The sequence below is a fragment of the Crocuta crocuta genome, unplaced genomic scaffold (assembly GCF_008692635.1).
Source record: "Crocuta crocuta isolate KB4526 unplaced genomic scaffold, BGI_CrCroc_1.0 scaffold113, whole genome shotgun sequence".
NCBI classification, from domain to species: Eukaryota; Metazoa; Chordata; class Mammalia; order Carnivora; family Hyaenidae; genus Crocuta; species Crocuta crocuta.
Window position 1 is genome coordinate 4,054,479 of NW_027530368.1, and position 12,092 is coordinate 4,066,570.

At 50.3% G+C, this 12,092-nt stretch overlaps 1 protein-coding gene and 1 long non-coding RNA gene across 3 annotated transcripts in view; both read left to right on the top strand.

Annotated features, from left to right (window-relative positions):
* The window catches only part of LOC144233430 (uncharacterized), a 20,468-nt gene extending 11,963 nt beyond the window's left edge, over positions 1-8,505 (top strand). The window contains exons 2-3 of one of the 2 annotated variants that reach the window (XR_013335666.1): positions 2,818-2,976; positions 8,240-8,505. This is a non-coding gene — a long non-coding RNA (uncharacterized LOC144233430). The remainder of the gene's footprint in view (positions 1-2,817; positions 2,977-8,239) is intronic. The other variant, XR_013335667.1, reaches the window with a different exon arrangement.
* A 3,267-nt stretch (positions 8,506-11,772) lies between these two features.
* The window catches only part of TEX261 (testis expressed 261), an 8,345-nt gene continuing 8,025 nt past the window's right edge, over positions 11,773-12,092 (top strand). The window contains exon 1 of the mRNA XM_077766499.1: positions 11,773-11,934. Coding sequence (XP_077622625.1) covers positions 11,773-11,934 — 162 coding nt within the window. The remainder of the gene's footprint in view (positions 11,935-12,092) is intronic.

Consider the following 12,092-nt stretch of genomic DNA (forward strand, 5'->3'; position numbering starts at 1 on the left):
AGAACTTGTGTGTCCATGTGCCTGTGCATGCCTGCTCATGTTCATTGAGCGTGTCTTATTCATTTAGCACACTTTGTGTGTCTACATCATGCCTCCTTTGTGTGCTCTGGGGCATTCTGAGACTCAACAGGCCAAAGTCTCTGCCCTCATGGGGCTTNGTGTGTCTACATCATGCCTCCTTTGTGTGCGCTGGGGCATTCTGAGACTCAACAGGCCAAAGTCTCTGCCCTCATGGGGCTTCCATTCTAGTGGGAGAGAAAAAAGAAACAAGCATCTGTATGGAACCACAGTGGTAAATGCCATGGAGCAAGGTAAAACAGGAAATGCGATCAGGGAGCTGTTTTAGAGTGTGATCAGGGAGGGCCCCTCTGAAGAGGTGACCTTGACCAAAATGATGGCAGCCTGTTGAATATCAGGAGGTGGATGGCTGTAGACAGAGGGCAGGTAGCAGGGACAGAGAGAGAGGAGTTGGAATTCTACCATGCTGCCGGTGTGCATGGTGTGGATGGGAGAAAAAGGGAGATTCCTCAGCTAGGGACACATTTGATGGTCGAGGCAGTGGGACAGCCCTCAGTAAAAATCTACTTGCCCGGCTTAGCTATGAGGGGTAATTCTTTTTTTTTCCCTTTTATTTATTATTTTAAAAATATAGTTTATTGTCAAGTTGGTTTCCATATAACAACCAGTGCTCATCCCAACAAGTGCCCTCCTCCATGCCCATCACTGAGGGGTAATTCTGACCCTCCCCCAAATCCAGTCCCAGGGTCCAGCACACAGAGACCTCTCTGCTTGTACAGGTCCCGACTGTCCCCAGGCACAGTCCCCTCAGCTCTGCCAATCCAGTTGGGCCCATATAGTGCCAGCCATGGGAGGCCATTGCCCAGGAAGAGAGAACAGGACTCTCCCTGCCAGGCTCAACCCTGAAACCAGAGCCTGAAACTGGTCTCATCCTAGTGGCCAGAGGCAACTGGCATGATGTGTGGGACCTGCTGGCAGGCGGTGTGATGTGATGGCTGAGAGGCCAGAGGGGGACACTGGGGATCCAACCCAGGCTCCGTCAGCCCAGACTTCCCCTTTGGAGGTCTGGCACGGTGTAGCAACCAGCCCTTGCTGCCTTGCCCAATCCCTCTTCACAAACAAGGCAGGATCCAACTCCCAGCAAAGAGGCCAAGAGCTAGAGTCAGCGTCAGACTTTGCCTACCATTTCCTAAACCCCACAGCCCTGGAACAGAGAGCCTCATTAGCTTGGGAGGGGGAGCTGAGCTGCGCCTGCTCAGGGACCTCTGAGAGAGGGCAGGTGAAAGAAAGGAAAGGAAGGTGGTCGGGTGGGAAACGCGGGTATTTCCTTGCCAAACCTGCCGAAGGCTTCCTTCCACTGTAGAAGATTGACTTGGGTGTCCCAGGGTGATGTCAGGCATGGAGCGTGTGTCCCAGCCTCTCCCTGGGAACTGCATCTATGGGTCTACTTGTACCTGTGTGTATTTGATCCCTAGGTCAGTCTGGTACCTCTCTGATTGTTCACGTGTCTGTGAGTGAGTCTGTCTGTGTGCTCTTCTGGCCCCTCCACATGTGGGCTGTGTGGGGGCCTCTCTTCTGGGCATGAGTGGGCAAGGTGTCTTGAGGTTTGTCACTTGTCGGCCTCTGAGGTCTGTGCCACCCTGTTCCCTAGCATGGCCCTGAGGCTCTGGGGAGAAGCTGCCTGCTCCGTTCTCATCAAAGCTGTAGACAGGGGGGCACAGAGACTCGTAGTTCTTGGCAGATGCGATTCTGCTGCTGTTGGCTGGCAGAGATTTACACTTAGCTTTGCCTACATGTCGCTGCCCACCCCACCCCCATTCCCGCTGCCACACAGCTAGTCAGACCAGTGGCCCCAAAACCAGTCCCATGCTGATTCTGGCCTCTTACTGACCTCTGGCTGTGGCTTTGGGCTCTCATCACTGTTACTGCCCACCCTGAAGGGGCATGAAGGCTGGGGGTGATGAGAGGCAGGCAGGCTGGCTGGGACAGCAGTTCCTCCGGTATGTTGGGCTCAGATTTCAGATTTGGCAGGAAATTAGGAGGTAATGTGGTCCTCCTCCCCAATATAACTGGTTTTATCAGCCAAAGTTGCGGCTCTGTGTTGAGAGTGAAACTGCTGCCTTCTAACCTGGCCCCTTAGGACTCTCCCAAGGGTGGCCACCCCTCCCTGAAAATCTGACGTGCATGAGTGAGGGAAAGGGGCTGCCAGTGGCAACCAGTGCGTTGTTTCTGAGCACCTCCACGTGCCAGCCAGGGCTTGGGCCAGGCTGCAGGTGGGCACACATGGGTCTCACAGACTGGCTGCACAGGCAATGCGTCACCTCCTGGAAAGTTCACTCAGAAGCCCAGCAGTCATATGGAGGCAGTAGATGCATTTGATGAGGACTGTGGACTCAGTACAAACAGGAGGTCAGAGAAGGAAGGGGTTAGAAGGGGCTAGAACTCTCTAGAAGGCTTTTGTGGAGGAGGGATGCCACCTGGGTCTTGAAAGACTGGTAGGAACTGACTGGACAGGTGGAGAGAAGGGGCAGGAAGAGCACTGTGAGTGAGGTAACAGGGGTGAGTGGGTGGGGGGGCAGGATGAGTGGGATTCTTTAGGATTCCAGAGCCATGGCTTAAAGTAGCTCTTGTGGGGTTGGGAGTAGGGCCAGGAAAGCTCCAGAGAGCTATTCACGGCTGAGTAGCGGTAAGAGGAGGATGAAGAAGGGTAGGCTGGGCAGGGCAGCTGAGAGGAGGAGGCGGGTATGAGTACTCAGGACTCTGCCGTCCCACCATCTCCCGTGCTCTTTTTTCCACCAGGACAGAAGTTCCCATCCAGCTGCCCTGAGGAGACCCTGTGCAAACAAGAGGCTTGAAGAACTGATACTACCCAGGTCCCAGTCAGAGAGTCCGAGGTCATTACATTGCGTGACCAGAACCAAGAACCATTCGACTCAGTATTGGACAATGAGGGGAAAGGTCAGTCCAGCTGACTGTGGGATGGAAGAGGGTCAGCACTATTGAGCCCTGGGACCTCTTCCCCTGGGACACTTAGAATTCTGGAGTTGCAAGAAATAGAAACTCAGTGGCGCCTCACAGAACCAAGGGTAAGAAGGTAGCTGGGAAGGGAAGGGCCTGGAACTACGATCCGGAAGGCCTAGGCCACACTCCACTGACTGAACCCTATGCACACATCAGCCTGGGCCTTCTCACGGCAGCCTGGCTTCCTTTGTTGTCATCCACATGACAGGCCCGCAAGCTGATGTCTTCATGGCCAAGTGCCACACACCATACACAGGCTGGTCCCGCTTTCTCTCAGGCACCTTCCCAGTTCTGGGAGAGACGATGTGTTTGGCTAGCTGAGGTAAGAATGATCAATTCGGCTGGCTTGGGTCGAGGCTCTACTCTCCAGGGGGTCCAGTATCACCCAGCAGAAATATGGCTGTAGGTGGGATAGATCTGCCCACCAGAAGCCCCTCTTCGTGCTAGGCCCCGTGCTGGGTGCTGGGGATACAGAAATGAGCAATCTGCATCTGAGGCAAGAAACCATGGAAAGAGAAGGAACCTCTGTCTCTCTCTGTGTATGAGCCAAGGGGGGCATGCCAAGGCAAGGAGGACTCCCCAGAGGGGCACTGCCTTTACATGTTGTTGGATTTGATATGCATCACACTTCCCGCTCCTCCTCTTGCCCTTCCTGCCCCGCCCCAGGGCTGATAACAGAGAGTTTTGTTTCGTTTTGAAAAGCAGGGCACCATTGCTGCCCTAAACAAAATAGAAGTTGTGGTAGGAGGGGACAAGGCATGGAGGAGGTCCCGCAGCTCCCCCCTCCGCTTTATTGTAAGCACCTGACTCAGGCCACCGCAGGGCCACAAAGGAGGTGGTGAAGAGTTTGTAAAAATGGAGGAGAGTGTCCCACGTGAGACAGGCTGGAAGGAGAGGCCGTGCAGGGAGTGCATGTGTGTGAATATCTGAAGAATGGGTATTCTGAGGTCAAGTATCCTGGGGAAAGGCATCCTCATCGTGTGCACTGCCTAAGAACAAGCCTCGGGCCCAGACCACTTCCTCTCCAAGAGACAAGGAGCCCACAGAGCTATGCTGGGCTTATCACCTCCCGTGGGGAATGTCTTTCCCTGGTTCAGGTTCAACGTGTGCCTCTTTGTTCTGCCCAAGCGGTGTGTCAGAGTATTGACAGCCCGCAGGCACACCCCCAGCTTTCCATATTTCAAAGTCCATAGAGGAGTTGGGGCCTTCTGTTGTGGTAGGCGCTGGGGGCAGAGAAGCCAAATGCCCTGCTGGCTGCACCCGTTGTTGGGGGCCCCCACTGGCCATGAGGGACAGCTGCCCACTGCTGAAGCTGGTCTTCTGTCTCTTTTCCATGTGAGTAAAGCGTTGTTCCATCCAGCGCTTGACTGCGATGTGTTTTCCTTGGCGATTCCGACACCAAGATGCAGTGGGCAGTGTATGGATTTCTGGTCCTGGTGGCTGGCATTGTGATGACCTTGGCTATCCTCCCTGTAGTTGGAGTCCTCCCGTGGCACCGGTTCCTGCTGCGTGGTGCTCTGCTCGACAGCATCTCAGTGGTTAAGCATGTCCGTAGCTAATGCCTGGAAGGCTAGGGGCTGGGATTACCAACGCATCCCAGTTTGCGCATGACTTTCCTGGTTAGCACTGAAATTCCATATCCTGAGTATATCAGCATGGTTGGTGCCGCAGACTGGGGCTTACCAGCAGGGTGAACTGGATCAATGTACTAACTTCTCTGTGCCTCAGATTCCTTGCCTGTAAAATGGGTATAAAAATAATACCTACTTTATAGAATTTTTGTGAGAGTTAAACAAGAGAGTTTGTGTAAAGGACATAGCTCAGGGCCTAGCCCAAAGATGTGTTCAACAAACATTAGCCATTAATGACAATATTGTATTATTTATAGACTTTTTCTGGATGGTTGCAAGGGAGAAAACTGGACCAATCCGCTCAGTAGAAGGAAAAATTTCCTCATAGACTGGGGGTAGTGAGCTGCTAAGGTATTCGAATATAGGCTAATGTTTGGCCTGCTTTGTGAAGTGGACGGTAGAACTAGCCACCTCCTGGCCCCAAAAAACCTTAGTCCTGTGATATAGTCATCTCATCCTCTTTTTTTTCCCCTTCTCTGAGGAGGGGAGCTAGCTTGTCAGAGAGAGCAGTCTCTTCTTCTAATCAGCAATTCCTGGTCTAGGAGACCACTCAGAGCTGCTTGAATAAAGACGGGGAGACATTCCCGCTATGATTCCAGTGATCTGTGCTATGCTAAAGACAGACGCAGACATGAAGGGCTCTCTGCTGTCCTGGCTCATGGGGCTGCCTCCTCTCCTTGGAGAGGAGACTTCCATTAGCTGGCTGCTTCCCCACACCCCTGCTCAGGGGCTCTGCTGTGTGACAGAGAGAGACAGAGACAGAGACAGAGAGACAGACATTGCCAGGGAGAGACAGAGGGAGAGAGAAAGAGAGGTCAGCAAAGGTCTCATGTGATCTGTGCAAAGTCCCAGACTGCTTCCCTTCCCCCACCTTATTCTTTCCTGTTATTCCCCAGCCTCAGCCCCTCACCCTCACCCCCCACGTGGTCCTCTCAGGCCCACTAGCTTAATGCGAAGCAATTAAGAGAGCCCTTTGAGGACTTGTCATTAGAAAGCCCTTTAATTCAGCCACTTGAGTTGGGGCCCCAGGCATGTGACAGGGGTGCCGGGAACACCAGGGCAGCTGTTTGGGGTGGGGGAGGCTGGGACAGAGCAGAGAAACAGGGTCAGGAGGCCTAGACTCCTGGGACGTATAGATTATGTGAACATAGCCGGGGTCATTGTTTTTCATTGTTTGTGGTTTGTCTCTTACCAAATTTTGCTCTGGCTGAGCTGCAGCAAAACCGAGACCAGAAAGGTGAGATGTCAGACAATAAAGCTGCTGATCACACAGACCGTCGTAGGAAAAATTTCGCCTAGGATGTGGGCCCCTTAGAGAGGGGCTCTCGTGCTGTGACACTGTATGTGTGTGTGTTGGGGGGGGGCAGAGCTGAGCTTTCTTTGGGGGTGGGGTGCTGGCAGGGAAAGGGGCGGGAGCTCCACAGGGAGGAGAAGATGAGGAAGGAAGAGGAGCTTGGGTCTCCAGGCCTGCTTCTGTCTGTCTCTGACTTCCCTGTGTCATCACAGTAGCCAGGCCAGGCAGGGGCAGCAGAGGCCCAGATGCCCATGTGGACTTTGTCTCCATCTGTGTGTGTGTGTGTGTGTGTGTGTGTGTGTGTGTGTGTGTGTGTGTTCTCCCTGCCTGCCCTCCTGCCCCATACACTTAACACTGATGGTAGGGCCTCCCACGGTCTGTCAGAACTCCTTCAATAGGCCTTGAACTGGCCCTGGCTTTGGTCTTCTGCAGCTCCTCTGGCTGCCACTAGAGGGCGGCAGCCAAGACGCAGAACTTAGCACACTGCTGCACTCCCCAGTCTGATCATTCTGCATCTTCCTGCTCTTCCCAGCCCCTGGGGATGTGCCCACCCCAGCTGTGTGGGCCACTGGGACCATAGAACCAGCTAAATTCACAGTGTAAGACTGTGAGGACTCAGAAGGAGAGTTAGTGAAGATGCAGGAAGGGATGGGAAGTGACCAGATCCCAGACGTGTATTCAGCAGCTCCCATAAGGATAAAGGTAGAAGGAAGAGGAAGACCCAGAGGACCAGCAGGCTGCAGGGAGACACAGCAGGATCCAGCCCATCAGCCAAATGGCAGGCGGTGGTAACAAGAGAGGCAGAATCTCTCTTACAACAAAGGCAGGTGACTTTTAAGAGACTAGAAAATACCAGGTGGCTCTGGAGCCAGACTGCCCAGATTCAAACTCCGGCTCTTCTAAGTACTAGCTATGTGACCATAGACAAGGTATCTGTGCCTCAGGTTTCTTCTCTGTGAAATGGACATAATAATAGTACTACCTCTTGTGCTAGATATGAACATTAAATGGGTCTGTACATACAAATCATTTAGAACAGTGTGGCACAGAGTAAGAACACTATAAACGTTAGCAGTGTTTTGAGGAAGAGATTCATATGATGTCAAAAGCTAGTTTCCCCTAGAACATCCTCATGAGATGTATGGGAATTGGTCCCGCCCCCCCCAACCAGCATCAAGTGGTAACACATGAGTGTGTGAACTAGTAGAAGTTAAAAGATTGTGTGTAACATTGGAATAAGTGTATATACTTACTCTCAATATGCAAATCAACCAACTTCTGGATCTACAAACCCTTTCACTCTTGAGTCCCTTGAACTGAAGGTGGGGAGCCCTCCTGCTTCCTCCCAAACCTCCTTCAAGGGAGGCTGGGTTTGGCCTCCTCTGTGACCTCCTGCCTACTAAGCCAGGTTCCCAAAGAGCCTTCCTGAGCCCTGTCCAGCCCTGTTGGGTCAGGTGGGGCAGACGGGAGCCAGTGCCTTGGGCTTGCTTCTCACTGCTCTCAGGAAGCCGTGGCTTCTCTTGCTGTGGGAGAAAATGCCAGGGCTCAAGCCTTGGTTCCTGGGGCCAGTTTTGGCCCTAAAAGTCTGGCGAAGTGAAGGTGCCCAGCCCTGCAGCAACCACCATGCATTTGTCACCGCAATGCGCCTTACCTTGGTGGCCCTCAAGTTTCCCTGATCTACAATCCTGGGAGCACTGAGGGAGATACTTTTATATTCTCCTCCCTCCCAGGGAAGATAATAGTTAGGAAAAACAAGAACAATTGGGATTTTATTGTGCCTCTACTCACTGATGCATCTGTGTCTCAAATTCAAACTCCCTGGTAGCCAGGCCACGTGATCCAAGGTTAGCCAAATTCCTGTAAGCCACGACACGGCGGCTTTTCTCACAGAGGGATGGAGTAAGAACAGGAAATCTGAGCCCTCCCAGAAGATCCAGCATACTAGGGCATTTTAATTTTAAACTTAATTTTGAAGACGTAATATGTTTACATAAACTTACATAGTTCAATGCATTAAGAATATAAAGAGGCTCTCTCTTACTCTTGACCCCCACCCTCTCTCCCTAGGAAAAAAGCAATGTTACCATTTTTTAAAATGTTACCACTTTGTATTGTATCCTTCCAGAGATATTCTATGTAAAGAAATACTTAATAATACCTAGATTCTTTCTCCCAGTCTTTTACAGTTTTCTAAAGGAGGGTTCTCTTACATAGGGACATCAAGAATATCCTGATTTTTGTCATTTGTTTTTATTCTTTTCTTTTTTTATTAAAGTATGGTTGACACTCAGTGTTACATCGGTTCCAGGTATACAACATAGTGATTTCGGCAAGTGTCTACGCTCTGCTCTGCTCACCGTAAGTGTAGCTGCCATCCGTCACCATACAACACTACTATAATAGCATTGACTATATTCCCCATGCTGTACCTTTCATCCCCGTGACTTATTCCATCCTCATTTGTTTTTCTGGCTTTACCCTACGATGTATCAAAAGATATTTTATCCAGTTTCCTGTTAATAAACTTTTAAGTTGTTTTCAGTGTCTCCCTGCGCTGCAATGAAGAGGCTTATAAAGAGGCACATAGCCCTTTAAGCTCTTACTGCCCCTTACACATATTCCTCAGGAATTCCTTTTTCAAAAATTTTTAAAATGTTTATTTATCTTTGTGTGTGTGTGTGTGTGTGTCTGTGTGTGTGTGCAGGGGAGGGGCAGAGAGAGAGGGAGACACAGAATCAGAAGCAGGCTCCAGGCTTGGAATTCTCAGCACAGAGCCCAACTGCGGGGCTTGAACTCATGAACCACAAGACCATGACCTGAGCTGGGCGCTTAACTGGCTGAGCCACCCAGGCACCCCTTCTCAGGAATTCTTAAGCAGGGGTTTGGGACCCCTTAGAAGTCAACTGTGGACCCAGAATTCAGGGAGATAAACTCCAGAACCCTGGAAAATTGGAAGGAAAAAAATTCCATTTTATTTGCACTAATAACCTCTAATTGAAATGAAACATTTCCTTCCACGGTGAATAAAGGCAACAGAGTCATAGTACTTGTTAGTAATATCTGTAACTCTCTCACATGATTGAAGGTATTTTGAAATATCATTTACATTCATTCATACTTTGTCATTGGGGTATTAAAGGAAAACTGTTTAGAGAAACAGAGTAGAGACTCACAACCCTTCTGACACCAAATGTGTGTGCTTTTCCTCCTCACACCCACAACCTGTACACAGACTTGGTGTCCTATAATTTTATTCAGTTCTGATACTAACTACCGGGGGTTGGTGTGAGATTCTGCAAGTTTAAGGGCTCAGTCCCACAAGACTGCCCTCATTTCCAATGCCAGTTACAGTCATGGGTCTCCAGGGGACCTACACTTCTGTCCAACTTGGCTAGAAAGGAGGGGGTTCCCACACCACCTTCCTCAGGTGGATAATTTGCCACACAAAACTTGGAAGTGACAACTCAGAAAGAATTGGCTGACAAAACTTGGAAATGTTTACTTACACTTACCAGTTTATTACAAAGGATATTATAAAGATACAGACGAACAGCCAGGTTAGGAAGCACATAGGGCAGGGTCTGGAAGGGTCCCCAGCCCAGGAGCTTCTGCCCCTGTGCAGTTGGGGTGTGCCATCCTCCAAGCATGGGGATGCATTCACCAACCCCTAAACCCCACAGTACTGGAATTTTTATGGAGACTTCATCATAAGACATAATTGATTATTAACTCAACCTCTAGCCCATCTCACCTCTGTGAGGATGGGGGATGGGACTAAAAGTTCCAAGCCTCTAATCATGGCTTGGTCTTTCTGGTGACCAGCCCTATCCTATCCAGGAGCCGACCAAGAGTCGCCTCTTTAGTTGTTGTTGTTGTTGTTGTTTTAATTTTTTAATTGTTTTTTTAATTTATTTCTGAGAGAGAGAGAATGAAAGACAGCATGAACAGGGGAGGGTCAGAGAGAGAGGGAGACACAGAATCTGAAACAGGCTCCAGGCTCTGAGCTGGCTGTCAGCACAGAGCCTGAGGTGGGGCTCGAACCCACAAACTGCGAGATCATGACCTGAGCCAAAGTCGGATGCTTAACCGACTGAGCCACCCAGGTGCCCCAAGAGTCGCCTCTTTAGAACAACAGATGCTCTTCTGACCCAGGAAATTCCAAGGGATTTAGGAGGTCTGTGTCAGGAACTGGGAGCACAGACAAAATTATATATATTTCTTATTATGTCACAGTTATTAAATTTTCCATTAGATTATGGTTATGCTTTGCATTAATAAAGAAACATATATTACTATATCACATATTTGGCTTTCTAAAAATATTTTGATATCTGTGTTTCAATATAATTTATTTGTTGTAATCTTACGTATTTTTTGTTGTAAATATATATAACAAAATTTACCATTTCATTCATTTTAAGTGCACAGTTCAGCGGCATTAAGTATATTCACAATGTCGTGCAGCCATCACCACCATCCATCTCCAGAACTTTTTCATCTTCCCCAACTGAAGCTCTGTACCCATTAGATAACTCCCCATTTCTCTCCCCCCTCCTCTGGCCACTGCCATGAATTTAAGTACTCTAGATACCTCAGATAAGTGAACTCATACAAAGTTTGCCCTTTTGTGTCTGGCTTGTCTCATTTAGCATAATGTCTTAAAGGCTCGTTCATGTCTTTTTAAGGTTAAATCATATTGCATTGTATACATAAAACACATTTTGTTTGTCCATTCACCTGTTGCTGAACGTTTCTGATGTTTCCACCTTTCGGCTATTATGAATAATGCAGCTGTGAACATTGGTGGATTTATAACTCTTTTGAGCCTCTGCTTTCAATACCATGGGGTATATACCAGGAATGTAATTGATGGGCCATATAATAATTATATGTTTAACTTCTGAGGGAGATGTATTTGTTTTTTTTGGGGGGGGGACTTTTTTTTTTTTTTACAAATAGTTTACTGTCAGGTTGGTTTCCATATAACACCCAATGCTCATCTCCAGAAGTGCCCTCCTCCATGCACATCTCCCCCCTCCCCCCCCACATCCATCAGTCCTCAGTTTATTTCTCAGTATTCAAGAGTCTCTCATGGTTTGCCTCCCTCCCTCTTCCCCACTATTTTTCCCCTTCTTCTCCCCCATGGTCCTCAGTTAAGTTCCTCCTAATCCTCCTATACGTGCAAACATATGATATTTGTGAGGGAGATGTATTTATGTTTATGCATCTAAAGGTTATTCTGAGACGAGTTGCATAGCCGAGTCCCGCACAGGTACTTTAGTTTCCATGCCTGTCTTGGCCACTAGATGGAGAACTTCTTAACAAGGGCTGCTCCGCTCCTTCGGCCCCCTCCGTAACTCTCTCCATGGTAAATAGTAAACGCATTCGGCTGCAACTGGGCGCCTTGAGTGCCCGCCACTGGCGATGTACAGGCGATACGAAGGTGGAGAACGTATCCTAAAGGAACTCAGCCTAAAGAGAGAGTTATGCCTGAAGATGACTGATTATAGGCGCCCCAGCTCCTGCCTGTGCCGCTTCCTAGATGTATGACCTGAGCCAAGGTAACCTTCCTTGGCCCCAGCTTCCCTATCCATAAAATGATCTACATCTTCCAATCAACTTCCATCACGAAAATACAGCGTAGCCTTTAAGCACAGGGCCTGGCACGCGTTAGGCACGCAACAATTATGTTCCGGTTACCTGCGGTAGCGAAAGTGCTGTAGGCAAACCTGCCCGGAGGCTTCTGGTCGGTGCTTGTTTGGGGAGCGGTCAGGCGGCCCTCTTGCGCCCTGGACCTCTCCACGCCGGATGCGGGAGCGCCCAGGGATCGCACCGAAGGCTGTTCCTCCCGCAGGCGCCGAGTTCCCCACCCCCACTCCCCCCGGGACAGTCCTGCCTCCGCGAGCTGTGTCGCCGGCCATCCCCTCGGTGCAGCCCGGGGGATGGACGGAGCTCCCCGAGCAAGGTGCGGTACGCCGCCGCGGCGGTTAGTCCTCCGCACCGGCGGGCGGCGCTAGGCCGGATTCGGCCAGGGGCGATGTCCCGACGGGCTCCTCTCGGCTGCGGCGCACGGTCCTCCCGCGGTCTGCGGGGCGGGGACGCGGCAACGGTGGCGGCGGCTCCGTGTC